Source organism: Ursus arctos, chromosome X (genome assembly GCF_023065955.2).
Source record: "Ursus arctos isolate Adak ecotype North America chromosome X, UrsArc2.0, whole genome shotgun sequence".
Lineage (NCBI taxonomy): Eukaryota > Metazoa > Chordata > Mammalia > Carnivora > Ursidae > Ursus > Ursus arctos.
This window is the reverse complement of record NC_079873.1, coordinates 17,651,594-17,675,289: the sequence shown is the minus strand read 5'-3', so window position 1 is coordinate 17,675,289 and position 23,696 is coordinate 17,651,594. Positions and strand designations below refer to the sequence as shown.

Sequence of the window (23,696 nt, the reverse complement as noted above, 5' to 3'; positions counted from 1 at the left end):
AGGAGCACCTGTCCTTCTATGAGACTGGAGAGACTGCATGAAAGAATCTGGGTGCCAGGAAGAAGGCAATGGTTTGGGCAGAAGAAGTGACTGCTAAGATCGCTAGGAAACTGGAGAAACAGGAGAAGAAATGTGTGAAGAAAGAAAGCAACAGCTGGGTGCGAGCACCCTCATGTCTTAAGAAAACAGCAGCAGTACCCCTGAGGAATGTGAGAAGACAGGTGAAAGGCCCAAAAGAAAGCAAAAGCAAAAGCCCCAGAAAGCTCCTCAGGACAATGGAATGGAAATCCCATCTGTCTCCGTCTCTTTCTCCAAACCCAAGAAAAAGAAAACGGTTTCCCAGGAGGAGCTGGTTAGCAGCGATCTTGAAGAGAAAGCTGGCACTGCAAGTCTTCCCAAGAGGAAGAAATCTTTCCCTGAAGAGGAACCAGTTAATGATCCTGAAGAGGCAGGAAGCAGAAGTGTCCCCAAGAAAAAGAGAAAATTCTCTTCCAAGGAGAAGCTGCTCAGCAGCAGACCTGATGAGGTTGCTGGCAGCAAGAGAAGCAGCTCCAAGAAAAAGAAAAAGTTCCAGAAGCTATCCCGGGAAGATCAGAATGGACACACTTCCCTGGTGGGGACATAATCCATGGTGACATTTCCCAACCCAATCCACCCCTTAGAGCCCAATAAAAACAAATTCACAAGAAAAAATAATAAAGAAATAAAAACGTCGTGGGGCACCTGGGTGGTTCTGTCAGTTAAGCATCCAACTCTTGATTTCAGCTCAGGTCATGATCTTAGGGTCATGGGATCTAGCCCCATGTCGGGCTCTGTGCTGGGCTTAGAATCTGCTTAAGATTCTCTCTTTCCCCCTTTGCATTCCCCCCCTAAAAAAAGTCATATGGCCAACTGCTATTCTTGCTGCACTTATGTAAATGATCAGGCCAAGGTGTTTTGAAACTAGGCTTTTCACAAACAAATATTAATTAGGCTATCTTTGGTAAACATAAGGGTGATTATATAGAGAAAATATGTTTCAATAACCCTTCTGAATAAATATTCAACTCTAATACTGTTCATTATAAACTTACCTAGAATCCTGATTCCTTCTAGTTTCCTCCAATGCCTGGCTACAACTCTCCAAATTAATGTTTTCAATTTTTCTCCCATCTTTCTAAGTCGGATTTATTTGAAAACTAAAATTGCCCTTTCTCCTAAAACCCTGCCAACAAATATGAATGACTTGATATAAACTTCAGAGAAATCTCCAAAATCTCACATAAAGGCAACCTTCACATCTGTTGCTCCGTGGGCCTTTCACAAAGATCATCAGAGACATTCAAACTACAGACTAGAAAAAAACAGACTACCACTGCCTACTCTCACTCTATCCAAAGATGCTTCAAGCTTGACATCTAGAAATCATCTCAACTAGCTATCCTCAGACTCAAAGTGATTTCTAATTTGATCCAGTCATTAGCCATTGTCTTTGCTTCCATACAAATGCCTCTTGTTTAATATCTGATGGCTTAAACCACAGGCCTAACTTTGAGAGCACAGCTCCATCACTGCCTCTTAAAATGAGTTTAACTTAACTGACCTATTGTCAGGAGTATGAGACTGGTTCAACAAGATGGAACAATCTACCAACTCAACTTTTACTGTGTGAAACTTAAAGGAAGTTTTAGAGGAGGAAATTGTAGGGGCCAAAGGCAGGCCTCCCCAAGATGGCCCACTCCAGCATGAACATTATTTTGAGTCAAAAGCAATCAAAACCTAAGCACATACAGGGAAAGCTCCTTATCTCCCCCCTCAACAGCCTGCTTACACCAAGAAGATAGCCATTCACAGAGATTCCCCTTTACCCAAAAAACTTATGTGCATAATGGGGTAACTTTTGTTATCCAAACATCTTCTCTCACCTTCCCACAAATGGTCTCCCTCCCCTTTATACCCTCAGACCCCCACCCCACTCCTGAGCTCATATAAGCCTCGTGTTGCTTAAATGTCTTTGGAATTTCATGGCTTTCTGGATTTCCCATACTTATGAAAGAAAACAAATGTGATTTATTCCTATTAACCTATCTCATGTCAATTTGATTCTTAGTCCAACAAGAAGGACCTTAAAGGGCAGAGGAAATTCTTGCTCCCTGACAGAAGCAAACTTAAGTGTTCTGAAAATTTTAAATTGTTGGTTTTATTATTTCAGAGCTCATGTGATATGATTTTTCAGTTACGATTTCATATCTCATAAAACATATAGCAGATGCTCAATAAACACAAGTTGATTTATGCTTTTCAAGACCTCTGGTGGCACCTAGCAAAGAAATGAAGTTGAATCTGAAATTGAATCAACCATCTTTCATATATGCTAATGTATAACAGCTATTCTAGCAGTTATTCCAAAAACAGACTAATGGAAATCAAATGACTTGGTAAGTTAGCCCAGTCCATTCTGACAGGGATGATGCTAAATGGTACAACACAGATGGCTAAAAATGGTTTAAAAGATATATATTGTATATTTGGAAGAAATAATCATGGGCTGCTGGAGTTCTAAAAAAGAGAAAGAAAAAGAAAAAAATCTTCAAGGTTGATTGTGTGCATTAATCTTAAAACAATATAATTTTAAGAAAATTCTTAAAGTCATAATGTTGAATGGGTTTTCCACTTTAATATATTTAGAAATTATAAGTAGTATCTTAATAACATAGATTCAAAAGTCTCCGATCTCCCCAGTGGTGCAGAACAGGGCAAGTTTCCTTCGGTTGTTATCACTTGATTAGTGAATGTAAAAAATGGAAATCATTATCAATAATTTATGCCGTTAACCCTGAAGAAATCAGCTGAGGGAAGTTTCCAAAACTTCTCTTTCTGGTAATTGTCACTTTACTAAAAACAAACACATTATATAAATCGATGTACTAACAAGTATTAAATATTTGTTATTTATACTGTAACTATTTATTAAAATGAGTTTGAATTGGCTCCTGATAAAAACAGGATAATGGCATGAAAGTAAGAAGTAAAGAAGAGACCCATATTGAGATGGGAGAAGGGGGTAAGCCGGAAAAACTAGGATAGTTAGAAAATGCTGAGGTTTCTTGCAACCAAGCAAGCTAATAAAACAAATCATACCAGTTTGTTGGGATTAACAAACTTGCACAGCTATTAAGTACGCTGGCAAAAGGAAAAAAGATTATCAAGTTATTTGGGCCACAGACACGCTATAAACCATGTTGGTCGGTGGTGCAGGAGTTTTCAACGTCCTTTTATCAAAAGCCTTCAGACTTGGGTGGAGATAATAAGGAGTAAGATCTTATTTACTGGATATGAACAGAAAGACTGTGTTCAAATTTTATAACTTTTCTTTACCTGTTTCCTACTTCCCTGCTCTAAGAGGGAATGAAGCAGAGACCAGAATAATATTTAGAAATCAACCAGTCTTAATTATCTGTAAGAAATATTTTTATTCTTTATGAATTATTTATGATCTTTTCATAGTAAGTTACCATTAACTTGCACTGCGTATTTCCTAGGGATAAACTTAGGAAACATAGACTAATTTCCAACTGGCACTCTTCTCTCTATTACACAGATTAAGGAAATAGAAACCCCCAGAGACTAAGTAGGTTCTCTATTTCTCTGCTCACCTCCTCTATCACCTCCTCCCATAGTACATACTTGTCTCCCATCATGACATTTGTCAAAATTATCCATCTTCTCCATCATAAGGTCCAGGAGGTTAAGATACTGTCCTGCTCTCCTGTGCATCCCCATGACTAGCGCAATACCCGACATAGTACCTGGTACATAATGGATGCTCAGTAAGCCCCTATGGAATGTTGAATGCATTTTACAAGCAATCCACTTTCAGAAAAATCAGAATACCTGCTACATTAAATGTTTGATCGCTTTCAGGTATAATCACAATAACATTTGGCTACATTTGTGTGGAAATTGGGTAAAGGCTTCTCGTGAAAAATGTTTGAAAACAAAATGACCTTTCTGTTCACCTTTTCTTGTATAATGAATTTTTCATATAGTAAAACATTCTTCCTATTTTCTTTTATACCATTTAGAGCTATTACTATTACAGCATCTAGATGTTAATTCCATGTAGTTGTTAATTGAGCTGATTTTATCTGAAAAGAAAAGCTAGAAAAATAAAACTAAGTCAACATTAAAAAAAAAAAAAGAAGAAGAAATCAACCAGTCTCATGATGGTCTAGCCTTCGGCTGTGGGTAAACTTCCCCCAGCAAGTAACTGCCTGGTCACTGCTAAAATTCAGCTCTGTTGGAAGGTGTAAATGCTTTTTTTTCAGTGAATGAATTTTTAGTTCAGGGTCTTCTCAGTCCACAGGTCTGATGAGCTCTGATGGACAAGACTGTGGCCGATAATGTGGGGCAAAGGCAACAGGGTCCAAGGTTATTCCAGAGCAATAAGAAAGATGGGCCAAATGTGACATGATCGTGGCAACACACTCAAAGCCAGAGGCGAGGGTAGTGTCCACACTTTTTTCAAAAGAGTTCCCTATGAGCTATCTAAATTACTTGTTTTGCCAGATTTCATTTTGCCAAAGGTTGCTTAAAAAGAGCAGTTGAGATTGGGGTCAGATGATGACCTTTGTTGTAACAAGATTTAGCCCGTAGAGAGTCATGAAACCTGGGTCTGTTCTAGGAATTATATTTGGCTTCTTGAGTTGTTTCCTGAGACTCTCCTATGAGGCAGATTTAGCATTAAATGATAGGGCAGGTTCCGGAATGTGGCCAGAACACTAGTATTAAAAGGACCTTTTCCCAAGTGAAAGCTACTACAGTGGGTATGTATGGAGGATAAGGGACAGCAATAACGCTCAGGCACCTCCCTCACTCTCTTTCGAAGAGAAATTAGAAAGAAGAGGTTTCAATGGAGGAGAGCTGCTGCAGTCTATGCCAGGACTTTGACGGTATGAGTTCTCTCATCAGCATTCATCTTAGGCACGTCACATAGCAATAACAGGAGCTAACAAGCACGGGGCACTTACTTCGTACCAGGCATTGTGCTAAGTCTTCTATGTGGATTACCTTGCTCAGTCCTCCCCACAAACCTCAAATAATCTTTGTATCCCTCCCTGTGATTCAGTGTAATGATGCCTTTAATTCTACACCCCCTTCCCTTGTCCACACCCTCTGCTGTGTGACTTTGCAGTCCCTCTCACTAAAAATGCAGGCTCTGTTTCACCAGTCTGTCAATCCAGACTGGCCCTGTGGCTTGCTTTGGCCCACAGAATGTAGACCTGACATCGTGCCAGTTCTGAGCCTCGGCCTCAGGAGGCCTCCCGTGTTCCTGCTTGCTCACTTGCACCCCTGCCATTGCTACGAGAACACACCCAGGCCAGCCAGCTGAAGGGAGTGAGACAGCTGGAGCAGGGCCGAGTCATCCTGATCACCTTGCCAAAGCCAGTATAGACCAGCCAGACCCCAGACATTTGAGAAGCCCGCCAAAGCAACCAGAGCTGCCCAGGGGACCACCAACTGACTCCAGATGTATCTGCAATAATTGCTCATTGGTGAAGGCCACTGAGGTTTTGTGACTGATCATTACACAGCATCATTGTAGCAGCAGAAACTGGTGCACCATTTATAAACAGGAAGACAGAGGCACAAAGATGTTAACTAACTTGCCCCAACTGGTAAGAGTGTAGCTGGCCTCTGAGATACTAATGCAACTTCACAGGAAATGGGAAGTAATTTCTATATAAGGCCAATATTTTATAACTATATTAAAAAGCCTTTAAAAACTCAAATAATTTTGGTCTGCCTTAATCCAGACAGGTCTTCAGCAAAGAACCAAAGAAACTGATCCTGACATGATAGCTAATACCACTGACCAGACACACAGAAATGGACACGGTAGTCAGAGAGAACAGCCTTGCTTTCCATGACGTGTGTTGAAGGGAACTTTATCTTTATCTGTACAATGGCTGTACTGAGAGCAACCCTTGTGCGTGGCAGCAACTGCAAGGGACAAAGAACCCCGCAGTATGAGGGCATCGCTACAATGTGTAACACTGACTTTCATGTGACTTCTGCCACCAACGTTAGAGTTACATCTCATTTACTCAACCACTGAGAGAAACGGTGAGCAGGGGAATTGGAGAACTTCAATATTAATGGCAGTACATCAATTCGATTATCTTGGCTCACTAATGAGGTGAGCTCCTAATGTATGGAAGTTGCAAGTTCAAACTCCACGGCTGCAATTGGACCCACGTGGGTACTTACGGCTCCAGCGCCAGCTGCAGCAGTATAGGCTGGGAGGAGAAACCTGTTTTGGGGATAAGAATTACTATCGGAACTGGTCACACAGAGCAGCTCAGGAAACTGGAAGATACTATAGGTCATCTACGGCATTACTTGGGGATATGAACAATGACTTTTTCCAGAAAGGGAAAAAGAAATAAGCTATTACAATGCAGGTGAAATTACTGAATTATTTTACGCCATAAATAAAGCCTTAATTCTTCACTTAATAAGGTCTAAATCTGAAGTGTAATAAAATATTTGTTCCTCTTTAACTAGATTAACCTTCTGCATACAGCATGCTTTAGTGTATAAGACACTAATGACTTTAGCTTTGATTTGAGAATTGACCAAACCTCTTCTCTTGACCAAAGCTTAGTCAGGTTCCTCTAAGGGAACCTTAGGTTCCCTTGACTAGGCCTTGACTTTGGCCCCCATCCTGTCCCTACCCAGACTGCACAGCCCAGTTTTAGCAAGAATCCTGGTCAGTTGGTTTATAGAGAATCCCCTACCCTTGATATCAGAGCACACTCTGTATCTGATCATATTCCCCATGCCCCGCTCCTGCTATTTGATCACACTGGCCTGCCTTCCGCAAAAGCTCCCTTACTCCTGAGATCTCATCTTAGCAATTTTCCATCCGCTGACTCCATTGCTCTGCCTGTTGGACATAAATCCCCACTAGTCTTTGCTCTATTCAGAGTTAAGCCCAATCTCTCTCACCTATTGTGATAGTCCTTGCATTTTCTGCAATAGTACTGAATAAAGTCTTCCTTACCATTTTAACAAGTATCAGAATAATTTTTTTCTTTAACAGCGTTTACCCTGTAACAAAAACGTAGAAAATACGAGGTACCAGCAAAAACATGCCTATTGGTAGAGCTGAGATACACAAATAAGATAAGAAGAGTTTGGGGACACCGTGACTGTAATGAAATTAAATGATTTGGTTTCACAGAAGAACCCAGCACAGCCAAAATGTTCGAATGGGAAACGAACTTCACTGAATTTTCTAGAAACTACAGTTAAAGCTGAAAGATTTTTTTTTTTTTGCATTAACACTTAAGAGAAAATTGTTCTTTAACATACATGCTCACATTTCTGTCTTGGTAAATAAAGAATTATGAACATTTTTAAAAAGCCTTTTTTGATGAGAAAGCTTACAGAGCCTTGGGTCACCATTCCAAACATCAGGGATCACTCCTCAGAAGGATATATATAGAAATACTGGAAATTGAGCTCCGTGTGTAGACTGGGCCGAAGATACACCTAGAAAAGTTGCTCTTGGATGAAATCTCTGATAGCATCTGAATCATTTCTTATTATTTTCCTCTTCTGAAAATTATATGAACATGAAAATGCAATGTCAACTGGTTGGATGTGAATTAAGCTTTTACTGTATTTACCTCTAAAATATTGAAGCATTAGAAGCAAAATCTATTCCAATTATTTCCTATCTCTAAACACTAAGAAATAAACATGTGCCTTTTATTTTTATAAGATCTTAATATTAGAATAAATAATATCCTGATAAGGGAGAATTAATTATAAAACAAGCCACTTAGAAGTCTCCTCATTGGGGCGCCTGGGTGGCTCAGTCTGTTAAGCATCTGACTCATGATTTCAACTCAGGTCACGATCTCATGGGTCATGAAATTGAGCCCCATGCTGGGCTCCTTACTCAGCAGGGAGTCTGCTTGAAGAATCTCACTGTGTCTCCCTCTGCCCCTTTCCACTCACATGCTCGCTCTCTCTTTCTAAAAAAAATAAATCTTAAAAAAAAAGTCTCCTCATTATGACTGGTTTCCTCATTCCAGACACAAAATCAGTGAAGATTTGACTGGTTTTTTTTTTCAGTGAGAAGCAGGGGAATAAAGCACTAGTTTAAAGCTAGATTATCTGGGCACGAACCCCACCTAAACCATTTTTAAGCTGTATGACCTTGGGATTACTTAAACTCTTGGAGCCTCAGGTTCCTCATCTGGAAGATGAGGGGCAGTAAAAGCAGATACAGGACCATTGTGAGTATTAAATGAGTTAACACATTAAAAGCACTTAGAAGAGTACCAGATATCCAGTTAAACCTCAGTAAAAGTTAGCTACTTTATTATTATTGCCAGATTTTTAAAGCATAAAACCCTTACCACTACAGTCACACTAGGCCCATCCTGACCACCCCCCCCCCTTCCTGGCCATCATTGGTATCTTTACCTCCATGGGTGCGGATACTTACCTGGGGGCATTTACTGATATATTTTAGATATAAATCATCATCAATAATAAAAAGAAAAAAAAGTGGGGGCACCTGGTTGGCTCAGTCAATAAGCGTCTGCCTTCAGCTCAGGTCATGATCCCAATCCCAGGGTCCTGGGATAGAGGCCACATCAGGCTCTTTGCTCAGCAGGAAGCCTGCTTCTCCCTCTCCCTCTGCCTGATGCTCCCCCTGCTTGTGCACACTCTGTCTGTCAAATAAATAAATAAAATATTTTTTAAAAATTAAAATAAAAAAGAAAGTGACACCTATCTGGCTCAGTTGGCAGAGTGTGAGACTCTTAATTTCAGGGTCATGAGTTTATGCCCCACATTAGGGGCAAAGTTTACTTTAAAAATAGTAATAGGGGTGCCTGGGTGGCTCAGCTGGTTGGGCATCCAACTCTTGATTTCGGCTCAGGTCGCGATCTCAGGGTCCTGGGATAGAGCCTCACATCAGGCTTTGTGCTCAGCACGGTGTCTACTTGTCCCTCTCCCTCTGCTCCTCCCCCCACCCCGCCCCTGCTCACATGCTCCTGCACTCCCGTGTGCACGTTCACACTCTCAATAAAAATTTCAAAAAATATATTAAAAATTAATAATAATAGTAATTTAATAAAAATAAAATGTAAAAGAAAAATATCAAGTAATACTTTAGACATCCTTCCTTCCCCCCTCCCCACCCACACACACCCCTAATCTTCTCCTGTCACTTAGGCCATGAGCAAACAGATCAGAGTTTGTTACCATGGGACAAGAGCATCATCTCTATTTATAGTAACAACACATCATGGATTCTTTAAGGAGTCATTTTCATATCTTGTGTATAACTTTCCACAAAAGCAACCTGTTAAATGTGTAGCTAATATGCTGTATTTTTTAATTATACATGGTCTTCTAAATAAGATTTAAAAAATTAAAGAAGGTGTCTAATAAACAAGGTCCTGATTTTTGGTTCTGAAGACTGAGGAGAGAGAGAGAGAATGTTAGTGTAAAAGACACAAAATGGTACGCCCAGGACATATTTCGTTTGGCCTCCAAAGTATCGACAAAGATTTAAAATCTGGAAGATTTCATATAAAAATCCCTATCTCTGACTTCTCTCAAGAAACAAAGAAACACAGTTTAAAACACACATACACACACACACACACACACATACACACACAAACAGAAACCTAGCACAGCAGGCATCCTGCATGAATACAGCCTGAGCTGAATCCTAGATAGCATATTCATTTCTATTCACCACTAATGTGTCCCAGACACCAAGTTCCAGAGGCAATTACCTCTCATCATTGCACATGCCCTGGTTTTTTGCTGATACCTAGCCAGCCTTACTTCTGTGTATTATTTAATGTTACTGCCTGTGAGGGTATTTGATCTTGGAACCCCTGGCTTTCAGCTTGACCAAGTCCTTTGCAAGTTCAAGGCACTGAATGACTTTAACTTGTAGACTCTACTCCACCCAGTCTATGAGCCAATGAGAAGCAAGATTCCCAGGTGCTAACCGCAGAGTAGCACCTGGAATTTATCTCCTCTACACTGGTACACCAGGGAACCTGAAACACCTTCACCAAGTAGCAGCCTGACTCCAAATCCTGGCTCCCAAGCCATGAATCCTGGTATGGCTTGAGTCCTTTCCCCCTGATATTAGAGCCCTCCATGAAACCCAAGGTCAGGGACCGATGACCCTGCCCTCCCAAACCTGGCTATGAGCACCCTCTCACCCAAGGACTAATCCCCAGCACAATGAAGGATCCTTCTTCAATTCTTTAAATGGGCACTGTCCAATATGGTAACTACATGTCCAATATCATAGCCACAGTGGCAAATAAACACTTGAAGCGTGGCTAACCTGAAGTGAGATATCCCATAAGTATAAAATACACACGAGATTTCAAAGACTTAGTTTGAAATAAAGTATATAAGCTATCACATTAATAATTTTTATATTTATTGTTGAAATGATAGCATTTTGGGTATATTTAGTTGAACAAAATATATTAAAATTAATTTCACCTGTTTCCTTTTACTTTTTTAATGGGGCTGCTAGAAAATGTAAAATTACATATGTGGCTCATATTCAAGTTGTTTTGATTAGTGCCACTGTAGGTAACAAAGACAACTGTCCCAAGAGTTCTGCAACTATTCTTACTCCATGGCCTGTCCTGCAGCTAGTCCCAAATGGGTTAAGGTCCTGTCCCACCATCAAAAGGCACAAGATTCTTCCAGATGCCTCTTTAGGGGGCTTTGCATTGAAGAATTCTCCTTTTTCTATGTGCTATTCCCTCCCATTTCTACTTAAATCTGTAAAACTCCCATAGTTATGTGTAAGTGAATTAGTATGAATGTATATATGTGTGTGTGCAGGTGTGTACACACACACACATGTACACTTGCCTATGAGAAGTGGAAAAGAAATAGCAACTCGGAATTGGGTGTTTTCCCCAGTGAAAAGAAAGAGAACCCTGGTTGGTGGGGGGGGGCTTTCTCCTCTACAAAGGAAACATCAAAGGGAACTGCTTTCTCCTACCCTCTGTAACAAAGGATGACAAGCAGAGGTAGTTGGGCCAAATCCGCCGTTAAGAGACTACAGAAACAGATACTGAGGATAAGCAGGAACTCCCTTGGAGGAACCTAAGTACCAGTTGTCAAAGGAAAACTAATCAGTTCATAGGGAAAAAAACCAAGAAGCCTGGAGGCCCCTACATAGGGTTTGACAAAGTCCATTTAAACCAATTTGAACAAGGAAATTTTAAATGATGTGAAAAATTGAAGCAGTTACTTGCACTAATGCAACAGGCTTTGGTAAACGAAGTACTGATGTTTGAGTCAACAGCCTACCCTGCTCACATGAATCGCGAGGGTTGGGATTCTGGCGGTAACTGTTTGCAAGCAAATGAATGACGCAAAGGCCTTGCTACTCCAACTGTGGTCCCTGGACCAGCAGCATCAACACCACTTGGGAACTTGTTATGCAAGTTCTTGCGTCCTAACCCCAACCTAAGTTTAAAAGATCCTTGGCAAAATGCAGTGAGATTTTGCATTTTTACAAAAAGATCCTCATTTGATTTGTGTACACATTAAAGTCTGAAAAGTACCTGAAATTTAACCTTCTGAATGTATTCATCCGCTTAGCAATCTTTTTTGTAAATAAAACAATGGCAGCCTTCCTTCGGAGTTAGAGTCTCTGGAATTTGTCCCACTGGGGATCTTTCTGGTTTTCTTTTTCTTTGGGCTGTAGTTAATAATACAGAATGTTTTTCAAGTAAATCAGTGGTTCCAGGTGGTTCTTGGATGAGAGCCCTGTAACAAGGCTATAAAAAGCCAGATATTTCTCTTATAAGTTTCCAACTTAAGTATTCCCTGAGGCAAATAGCATCGGCTTAAGGGAGGAAAACAATTTTATGTAAAATAGATGAGTATCTGTGTAACTATCCCACTACCTCCATGTCCCATGTATATCAAAACAAGGGGGAGAACTGCCAAAATCAATTTTATTTTAGAATATTACACCCTAACACATGAAAAGGGGACTTTCACACCAAAACTGAGAAAAACAAATTAATCCACATACCTTTCATGTTACTTAAAATTCTTCTAACTGCCAAAAAAAAAAAAGAAATGAGAAACAAAAAACCCTGTCATGCCTTAATTGTTTTTATATCCTTCCCAAAGCTTATAATGTTACCACCGTGATTATCTCATAAATTCTCAATCCATTTACTCTAAGCAAAGAGTGAAAGAAAACACACAATGGGAATATTGAGCATTCTGAAATAAGACATTAATTCTCCAGTGGAATTATTTGCAAGAAGGGGACTTGCACGTTCAAATATAGTCTCAAACTTAGCAGAAAATTCCCCAAATATCAAAAAAAGAAAAAAAGAAAGAAAAAAATTCAGGTAAATATACTTAGATTTAAGGTATTCCAAGGTAAACTTCTGCAAATACATAGTTATGTGTTACCTACTGTAGGCGCCAAGGGCTAGCTGCCTCAAGATGGACCACTTTGGCAAAATTATTTTCAGTCAAAAGCAAACAAAACCCTGCGGATTCAGGAAAAGTTCCTTACCTCCCCCTTTAGCTGCCTAATTACATTGGAAAGGAGAGCCTGTGCCTGAGGAAGAGAGCTATTAACAGAGATTCCTCTGTTAATCTGTAATTCCTCTGTAATCTCTGTGCAAAGCAAGGCCAGCTATTTTTCCAAACATCTTCTCTCACCTTCCTGCAAATGGTCTTCCTCCCCTTTGTGTCCTCACACCCCACTCCTCCTGAGCTCAGGAGCTCATATAAGCCCCATGCTGCCAGTCTTTAAAATTTCATGCCTGTGTGGATTCTCCATATGCACAAAGCTAAATTTGGTTTTGTCCTGTTGATCTGTCTCATGTCAATTTGATCCTTTATCCAGCTAAAAGGACCTTGAGGGAGCCTGGGTGGCTCAGTTGTTTAATTGTTGGACTCTTCTTGATTTTGGCTCAGGTCATGATCTCGAGGTCATGAGATCAAGCCCTACGTCGGGCTCCCTGCTCAGTGCGGAGTCTGCTTGAGATTCTCTCCTTCTCCCTTTGCCCCTTCCCCTGCTCATGTCCGCAAATGTGCGCACTCTCTCTCTCTCAAATAAATAAATAAAATCTAAAAAAAAAAAGGGGGGAGGACCTTGAAGGGCATAGGAAATTCTTCCTCCCCAACAGTATTAACACACAATACCAAACAGCTCATACTATGTAGCAGCACATAATAACAACCATGTGAATTATCGTGACGTAACAGACTTTACGTGTTTGCCTATAAGACCAGTGTTTGTTGAGAACCTGCATCCAAGCTGCTCATATATTCTTACCTGAATGACTACAATGGATCATTATTAGTGAAATATACCTAAAACATACCTCTTGGGCATAGTGATTATTAGGGACTGATTATTTTTGAGAAGCTACAGACACAGGGGACCCTCTCAAAACAGAGTCGAAGTTACCCTTTTGTGAGAGAAGTTAACATTTAGGAGGGAAATCTGCATTGTAAAGGTATCTTCCTCCCTGTATCAGGAAAAAGAGGATGACTCTCATCTCTGGAAACTTTGATCAACGGACAAGAGCATGGACTTAAATCTGCATAACAACCTTACCTTTTGTCTACTGTGCTTTTCCTGGTAATCTCCCAACACTGGCCTGCCTACCCCTGTGCCCACATCTTCTCATCTTCTTTTTCCTTAGCTGGGGATAGTAATTAAGGTGGTGGCCTGGGCCATTTCTGGGAGTTCCTCAGTTTTCCTGGGTCTCTCCCTTGTATACAGGAGATATGCGCCTTATTAAACTTGTTTGTTTTTCTTTCATTAATCTGTTTTATCACAGTGGGATCTCAAGAACCTAGAAGGGTAGAGGGAAATTATTTTTCCTCCCCTACATTAGTTAATTGTTCCTAGATATTTTGCTTCATGACACTTGTAAACTATAATTCATCACAAAGAAAATACACACCAAAAAATCTGCACCATGGCTAAATCCAAATTTCTACTTCAAAATATAACCTCTCCTCTAATGCAGCCAAAACAAATGAAGAAGAACATACTGTGAAGGTGAGGAGTCTTTCAATTCATGACCTCCAACCTCATCTACACCATTACTGCCTCCGGGTAACCCCTTCCTCAGTTTACTCACTCTCCCACTCCCCTGGACAACTATTTCACACCTTCTCCTGTCTCTTCCAACCTCTATCCTCAAGCCAAGACTCACACCCTACTGCCTCCTTTATGTCTTCAACTGGAAGTCTGATAACCTCTCAAGTTCAACACAACCACAACTAACTTTCTGATCTCTCCCAAATCCAAATCTGGTTTCCCACAGCATTCCCTTCTCAGTTAACAGCAACTTCATGCTTCCACTGAAATCAGACACAAAGCTCTCACTCTCAGATCCGTCACTGAATCTGTCAGCAAATTATTTTGGTTCTACTTCAGAATCCAACCCCTTTTCACAACTTCCCTGCTACAACCTGGTCCAAGCTATCATCATCTCTCACCTGGTCCCTCCAATGGTCTTCTTTTTTTTTTTAAGTAGGCTCCACACCCCGAGTGGAGTCCAACACAGGGCCTGAACTCACAACCCTGAGATCAAGACCTGAGCTGAGATCAAGAGTCAGACGCTTAACTGACTTAGCGTCCCAGGCGCCCCTTTCTTTCAATAGTCTTCTAATTAGTCTCCCTGATTCTGTCCTTGACTCCCTCCAAACTCTTCTCAGCACAGCAGCAGGGTGATCCTTTCAACATAAGTCAGGTCACATCAGGCCTCTGCTCAAAAGCCTATATTAGCTCCCCAAAGCACTCAGGATAAAAGTCCACAATGGCCCATAAGGCCTTACAAAATGCCACCATCCCTATTATTGCTCTGACTGCAGCACCTGCTTCTTACCCTCACTCACACTGCTCCAGCCACATGGTCCTCCCTGCTATTACTTGAGTGCCTCAGGCCCATCCCAGCCACAGGCCTTTTTGCACTAGGTATTCCTTTGGCCTGGAACACTCTTCCCCCAGATAGCTGTCATATCTAATTGTTTCACATCCTTCAAATCTTTGCCAAATGTCATCCTCACAGTGAGGCTTTCCTTGACCACCCTATTTAATCCTATAACCTGTCCCACACACCCTCACCTTCCAGCACTCCCAAATCCCTTCGACCTCCTTTTTCTTTTTTCCAGGGTCCTTACCATCTTCCAACATACTCGTCTGTCCCCCCACCCATTAGAATGTCAACTCAGAGAGGTCAGGGATCTTTTTTCTGTGCCTAGAACAGTACCTGACATATAATGGGTGTCCAACAAGTATTTGTTGAGTAAATGAATGAAACTAAACCTCATGTTTTATTAGCAGATAGATCTGGCTGGGCCATTAATGCCATTACGGCAACTACAAATTACCACAGATCAGAGGTACAGGAAAGCTCATTATACTGCTCATTCCATTTTTGTATATGCTTAGGAATTTCCAAAATAAAAGGATTTCTTTTTAGGTTAACAACAAAAAATAGACACACAGTATTGTCTCTGAAATAAATGTCACACTTCTGAAGTTTCCAGAAAACAGCATAAGACAAGTAGAAAAAAACCCTGCATTTTATTTCTATTTCTAAACCACTTAATAGTTGTTAAATATATTACAAATCTCTCCATCTCTGGGTCTCTAACTTCCTCATCTCTAAAACAAAGAAGCCCGACTAGAAAACCTCTCTCTTTTGTAATTACAACAGTCTAATAACTAATCATTAAATTATCTAGGCCCTAGGCCTTCTTTGTTCCTAAGCATTGACTTTACACAATGAACTTCTACAGGAGAAAGTCAGACTCTGGGTGACATGATTTCACGCTTCTTTTCTCATTTCCAACTTGTCTTAATTTTCACAACTATATTCTAGGTTTGAGTTTGTAGTTAATATCATACTGCAGGAATTCCTCTCTGAAGCTGAACTATTATCTAGCTAGGTTCATTGCTTCAAGAGCTGGAGGGCTGACCTGGTGGACTGCCATGGCTCTTACCAGCTGGGGAGCAGCACTTACCATCTCCTTCTTGTCTTCCTGGAAGTGCACATCCACAAACATTTTCCCAACAACATAAGGGAGGGCACTTTCGATAAAGTTTACACATTTGTCCCATTGAGGCAACAAAGTTGTAGTCCCCTGAATTACCTGTGGGAGATAATTGATCCAGATTGAGGTTTACTTGGATAAAACCTATAGCTGAAAAAAAAAAAATCACACCACCTGGAGAAAACAGGCTACAAAACATGGCACACCCCAACCCATATACATGTGTCCAATGGTAGAGTTGACAGTGAAATCAGATGAAGAAATAAATTCTGATTCTTCCTAGTTAGACTTAAAACTGAATGAGAATATTCTGATGGCAGAAAATAATATATTTATCGTTTCCTTTCAATTTTCTCCATTAAATGAAGGATTAGGACAATGGCACAGCTTTTCTGCAGTTAGCAGGGAAATGTGTGGATGCTGTCCCATACAAGTGTCTAGATAGCATTTAATATCCATTGGGAACTAAAGTTTCACTAGGAAAGGTCTAGTATCAATGGGTAATCAAAGTTGCTGCCCGAAGAGGGTTTCCTTGCTCTGGGTAGTACATTCACAAGTTCAAAGACAACATGGCCCACCATGAACAACCAAGAAGAATATTTACGTCATATCGTAGCAAAGGACACACCCATAACCAAGTAAAAAATGGATGAAAATGTTTTTCCCATCTGTCCCAATTAAGCCATTACAAGAAAACATTTACAAACAAGTAAGGTTCCAAAGCAGGACTTGGAAGGCTCAAAGGTTTATTCTTGTGATGAAAGCAAAGAAATAAACAGTGTTTAAAATGCCCTTGGAGGATGGAAGTTCAGCGCTCAAAATGCAAACCAAAGGCAAGCAGCAAGGCAGGGAGGCGCTGAGCACAGTGAAGGCGCCACGTGCACCACAGTAGACCCAGGCTGCTGGCACAGCACACACGGGGTTAATGCTGAGATTCATCTCTTCTTCCTTCCCCTGCTTTCTGGCAACACAACCCCTCACAGACAGAAGGAATCAATGTATTTTTTAAATCTCTAGGGAAAGAGATCCTACAGCTATCTTTGGCAATTCAATGTTATATTTAGCACTTTACACTCAAGAAACATCCCCTCATACCTAACTCTCCAATTTTCACACACTACTTCTTACACCATTCTCTCTTATTCTCTTCACAGTAGGGCTGAAAAGCAGCTGGGTACTATCTTTTATGTGATCCGCAGGAGTTAAAAATACACATACATATATGTAAATATAAATATATACTTATATATGTACATACATATATATACATGTTATATGTATGTGTTTATATATATATATATAATCCACTTATTTTGTAACCTAACCCTTTGATATGACCTCAATAAATATAGCTGCTTTATAGTGTTCTCTATAAAACTCAATAATCCAGTGACTTTGAGAGCCAAAATGTATCCAAAATAACTCTTACTGCTCCATAGTAATGACCCACCAAAAACTCCTGTACTCCCCTGTTTCTCTAATAACCGAAACAACTGTTAAATAAAAGCACTGTTATAAAATTTGTCATTCACTTCTAATTGAGAGAAAAATAAATTTAAAATACCTTTTAAAAGTCACAAAATATTTAAAATGAAAAAAAAAACCCAGATAATCATTAGGCCCTTATTAATGGGAAAATTACTCAGACAAAAGCTTGTGAAACAAAGGCAAAATAACACCTGTGTGAATGAGGGAGTGAAGTAAAAATCAAAGAACCAGGTGAGGGGGAAAGAAGCAAAGTGTTTCAGGCAATAATTGAGCCAGGTTCCCCGGGGAGACTAAATTTAGGCCTCTTCAGTCTAGCAGAATTAGGATAAACTCAAAGACTGAATGAAAGTCAAGATAAAGTTAAAGACAAAATTCTATCCTTAAATTAAAGATGAAACTTTACCATCTAAAATGTATATTATGCATATTTTTATTTTTTTATTTTTTTTAAAGATTTATTTATTTATTTACTTGACAGAGATAGAGACAGCCAGCGAGAGAGGGAACACAAGCAGGGGGAGTGGGAGAGGAAGAAGCAGGCTCATAGCGGAGAAGCCCGATGTGGGGCTCGATCCCAGAACGCCAGGATCACGCCCTGAGCCGATGGCAGACGCTTAACCGCTGTGCCACCCAGGCGCCCCTATGCATATTTTTAATATTTAGAAAACTGAAAATGAAAAAGAGTTACAAAAATAGATCACTAAGGGGGGGCCTGGTTGGCTCAGTCGTTAAGTGTCTGCCTTCGGCTCAGGGCGTGATCCCAGAGTCCTGAGATCGAGTCCCACATCGGGCTCCTCCGCTGGAAGCCTGCTTCTTCCTCTCCCACTCCCCCTGCTTGTGTTCCCTCTCTCGCTGGCTGTCTCTCTCTCTGTCATATAAATAAATAAAATCTTTAAGAAAAAATAGATCACTAAGATACATTAAAACTGTAATTACAGTGACCCAATTAAAACCATTGGGGTAAACGGGAATAAGTTGATAAGAGGGAGTGAAAACAATATGATAGTCCCAAATATTGCCCCAAATATCTTTATATGGCCTCGTCAAAGTATAGCTTGAGTGTAGTTTACAGTACATAAGGTTTCACTTGATATAAATAAATAAATAAATAAATAAATAAATAAAGTAGAGTTTGGGCTGCAAAACTCCCTCTGTCCCACCCCTAAAGATGATTCTTATTGGATTAGTTAATATACAGACTGTGCCGGCATGTAAAGTTATCCAGTAATGTAACACTGCAATCGTCTTCAAACTTACCCGCGAGAATTCGAGCCACCTATACTGAAAGCGCCGGCTAAGGTTTGGAATTCTGGAATAAACCATCCTCCACACCAAATAGTTGGCAATGGTCCTGTCACCAGAGAGAAATGCACATTTATTACAATTAGGTTGATACCTGATACTCTGCAGAACACCTTGGGGAAAACTGCTGGCCAAGTTCCATGCAGGGACCTCTTGCTCATACAAAACTGTAGAACTTGCACTTGAGAAATGACATAAGATGATACAATGTCAATAAGCTCAACCAAAACTGGTTTGCTTTTCACCACTTAATACAGAGAGATGAAATGAAGATTCCAGCCCGAGGCCTCAGCATCAACATTTTGCTTTCCCTCTCAGGGCATGGAATCCACTGCTGCCTAGCTCTTTATGTCTAGAAACTGTCCATACCTGGCAATTATTACGTGACGTCATAAAATGCAAATGAATTCTTACTTTTGGGAACAAACAGCAATATACTGGCCAATATCAATTATCTAGATTTGCATCTTGGTTCTATACTTACATGAGCGTGAGCTTGTCACTTAAGCTTGCTGATTTTATCTTTTCTTGTCATACAACGAGGATGATCCCTACCTTATAGGTTTACCGTGAGGTTAAAATAAACCTAACAAAACCCTTAATAAAGAGTAAATTCCAGATTTGTTGTCATTAACTTCCAAACATATGAGTAAGCCCATATACCCATGTAGTGCCCTTAATGGATATTTTTAAAAATCCATTACATTTTGTTAATTGTTGCCTTTTTCTATAAGCAAAAGATGCTCTGACCTCAGAAGGATGTGTGATCTAATTTCTAACTCAATAGCGGTGATGAATTTTTAATGACCCATCTCCTCCCAGTTGTGCCATTACCATGGTGACTAATAACACACATTCCTGAGATGGCTCTTGGGTCATTCAGCCATGTAAGATCCATGTGACATGATGATGGTATCTGGCCCATTAAGAACAACCAACTCTCATTTGCATGGCACTCTAACCCAGTGGATGTGCACTCTCAGCAATTAAATACATTCCAGTATATTCACCCAGTATTCATACAGCTATTTTAACTTATACAGAGATCTACTAATGTACTAACATATTAGGAATGCTTTTAACAAATACAGAAAGAGGAGTTTCAAAAGATAAAATGAAATAAAGATATTTTCAAAAGTTCAAACACTATTAGTTAATTCTTCAAGACACATTATCCACATAGGACTGGGTTACTACAACAGTAACGGTGGATACAAATCCACATTTCATAGAATGCTCCTAACTCTTTCAAAACATTTTGAACATATCCTTGTCAGATCTGGTTAGAACACCATTGTTTTTTACCTTGAAATCTGGCTAACCAAGATAGCATACTAGACTGGCAGAAGGCTCACTTCTGCCATTTTCCTGATGTTCACTTTGTTCTTACATTATTAGTAATAGCTTCAATTTCTGTTTCTCTACAATAATTTTTTTAAAGGTTTTATTTATTTACTTGACAGAGATAGAGACAGCCAGCGAGAGAGGGAACACAAGCAGGGGGAGTGGGAGAGGAAGAAGCAGGCTCATAGCGGAGGAGCCTGACGTGGGGCTCGATCCCAGGACTCCGGGATCATGCCCTGAGCCGAAGGCAGACGCTTAACCGCTGTGCCACCCAGGCGCCTCTCTACAATAATTTTTTAAGCCACTTGTCCATTCTGTGGGGGTTAAGCCACTTAATACAATTCATTAATCTACAGGTATATAGTAAATGCCTTAAGATTATTTTTCTCAATGCACCAATTTAAAACAAACCAGTGAGGGTGACAGTGCCCCCGCTCCATGTGTGCCATACAGATCCAATGAAGGGTCTGTGACCATCTATATAGGACTCGACCAAGCCTAATTCTCTTTTCAGTGGAAAAAAATAAAGATATATAAAAATTCTATAATTTTCTTCTCAGACCCAGTGGACCATGCTGAGGTACGCACACTTCCCCTCAGAAACCACCACTCAGCAGTGAAGTCCAGTCCTCTTTTCACGCTACTATAATAAATATGTAGTTGTAGGTCATTTCTTTGGATCTTCTCAGTTCACATTTCTACTCTTGAGCAAGAAGTGCTCACTGAGCGCTTCCTGTTGGCCAACCATCATTACAGATGCCCTAAGTACTGTAAAGAAATAGGAGTCCAGCACCTACGTTCAGAGAGCTTACAGTCTTGTTGGGGCGCACAGAACTTCAGGTTTCCACTTGCTCATATAATTGGGTTTTTTACTTGAAGAAATACATTTTAAGTACATGAAAGGATGTATATTGTAAGTACTTTCTTTCACTCATTCAGCACATCCTGACCACACGGATACGTGCTACTAGTTCTAGGTGCCAGGGAGATGGAAAGGTGAGAAAGATAAAGTCCTTGATCTCCTGGAGCTTTGAGCTGAGCAGGGAAAATAAGGTAAGTGTGTAAATAACGACTTGGTGGACCCTAGCACCCAAAAGCACATGCCAGACACTTCACCAGAAAGAGCACATACCCCAGACTGAGGGATAAGATTCAGTCTCATGAGAGGAACAGGGATGGAGCTAGGCCTAAAGAATGGAAAGCTTAGGGGTGTGAGTCAGGAATATAAACTCTGGACAAGCTAATTAGGAATGGCTTATGTAGGGAACACCTCGGTGGCTCAGTTGGTTAAGCATCTGCCTTCAGCTCAGGTCATGATCCCAGGGTCCTGGGATCGAGTCCTGCAACGGGCTCCTAGCTCAGCAGGAAGCCTGCTTCTCCCTCTGCCCGCTGCTCCCCCTGCTTGCGCTCTCTCTCTTTCCCTCTCTGACAAATAAAATCTTAAAAAAAAAAAAAAGGAATAGCTTATGTATTGGAGAAGATGGTGAGCAGGGTCATCACCCACAGAGATAGGCAGAAAGTTCAGCCACAGAGAAAACAATGCAGGTAGCTATCAGGGCCCAGTGTCTAGAGAGTCAGAGGAGGTGAGCCTGACCTTAACGCAAGGTCTGTATGTTCTTCAACCATAAAATATGGCTTCTTAGGTTAGAGAGCTGTGGTGGAGGCACAGGTGCACATTAGAACATGGTCCATGGCCAGCAGATACGCTTCCAGGAGTTCAAAAGGTATTCCCTCAAGGGCACAGGGATAAGCCAGACTCCCTGGGGAAGTTGTTAGGATGGGGCTGATGGTGGTGGTTGGTGGTGGTTGATGGAAGAGGCAAGGTGGTGCAAGTGCACTGGGGTCGGAAAAGTGTGGGCACCCCCACTACAGGAGAGGTGTTACTGGCCAGTCTCACATATAAAGAAACTTGAGACCCAGAACCATTAAGTAACTCCTCATGACCACGTAGTCAGTGCATCTCAACTTGGTAGGATCACTTGAGGACTTTAAAAAGTCCAGATAAATGCCCAGGCCACTCCACAGCAATCACATCAGAATCTCTAGGGTGGGATCCAGCATAAATACTGCTTTTAAATTTCCCTCAGCTAAGTCCAATGTGCAAACAAGTTGGAGAACCAGTGTAATAAGCGATGGAGGCTAGACCAGATGGAAGTGGGTCTAACTCTAAAGGCTCTGTGCTTTTCCCCATGCTACATGGTGATAAATTATAATGCCTCTAATTCAGCAAAGATTTTCTGGCCAGTCAAAAGACCCCAAACGCTTTGCAGAAATCTGCAGATACAAAGAAAGAATAGTGTGTGAGGCCATCATGGGCAAGGCATTACTAAGACGATAGTAGAACAAGCCCTCTGAGAGCCGGAAGAGGGCACGCAGGGAAGCTCGCACCTCAAGACAATGGCACTGATGAGCTGCTCCAGTGGGTTATAAATATACAGACAGAACGCTGGGGAGCCCAGCTTTGGAGTGCTAATATTACCACGCCAGAAACAGATCTGACCGTAATGAGTGAATCACTGCCACTTCATGCTCAGATATATCAAAAACCAAAACAAAAATCCTATTCAGCAACAGTCCTTGAAAATAACACATAATATCTTCTTTTTTCCAAAAAGCATTTTCAGCAGTATGGTAATTTCCCCAAATGGCAATAAATAAAGCAGAGGAAAGCAAAACATCTCGGGAGAGAACCCACAATTAAAAGAGCAACATGAAATCATTTCCCAAAGCCTCTGACTGGGAAGATTTTTTTTTTTTTTAAAGACGTCCTTGCTGCCCCTTGTCAATTAGTGACAGCTTCCATTTGTTTGCATTCAAGAGCTCATTAAGTGCCTTTTCTGATCCTCATGACAATGTGATGGGATGGTTATTATTATTCTCATTATCAGATGAAGAAAACAAAGGTTAGAGTTCAAGGGACTTGCAAGTATGTGGCAAATCCAGAACTAACATCTGGTCTTCAGATCCCAGAGCTTGCATAGGCTCCTCTAAGTCAAACTACTGAGGAAAGGGGCCCTGGGTGGCTCAGTCGTTAAGTGCCTGCCTTCGGCTCAGGTCATGATCCCAGGGCCCTGGGATCAAGTCCCGCATCGGGCTCCCTGCTCTGGTGGGAGCCTACTTCATCCTCTCCTGCTCCCCCTGCTTGTGTTCCCTCTCTTGCTGGCTGTCTCTCTGTCAAATAAATAAATAAAATCTTAAAAAAAAAAAAAAAAAACTACTGAGGAAAGCCAAACAGGTTCTTCTCAAAGGTTTTCAAAGCCAAAGAGATCTTCCTAAATCCTAGAGACTGCTCAAAGGTACACCTAAGGCAGTGCTTCCCAAAGTGTATCCCGGACCAGCAGCTTCAGCATCGCCTGAGAACTTGTTAGAAAATTCCTAGGCCTCACCCCGATCTCATCAATCAGAACTGTGGGATGGGACCCAGCAGGCTATTTTAACAAGCCCTTCATGGAGTGCTGACG

The 23,696-nt window shown here is 40.8% G+C and overlaps 1 protein-coding gene across 3 annotated transcripts in view; it reads right to left on the bottom strand.

Moving 5' to 3' along the window:
* PHEX (phosphate regulating endopeptidase X-linked) overlaps positions 1–23,696 on the bottom strand; it is a 207,032-nt gene that overhangs the window by 117,325 nt on the left and 66,011 nt on the right. For all 3 annotated transcript variants that reach the window (XM_048213359.2, XM_057310564.1, XM_048213360.2), the window contains 2 exons: positions 18,847–18,940; positions 16,072–16,200 (listed from right to left, as the gene is read on the bottom strand). In XM_048213359.2, the coding sequence (XP_048069316.1) occupies positions 16,072–16,200; positions 18,847–18,940 (223 nt within the window). The remainder of the gene's footprint in view (positions 1–16,071; positions 16,201–18,846; positions 18,941–23,696) is intronic.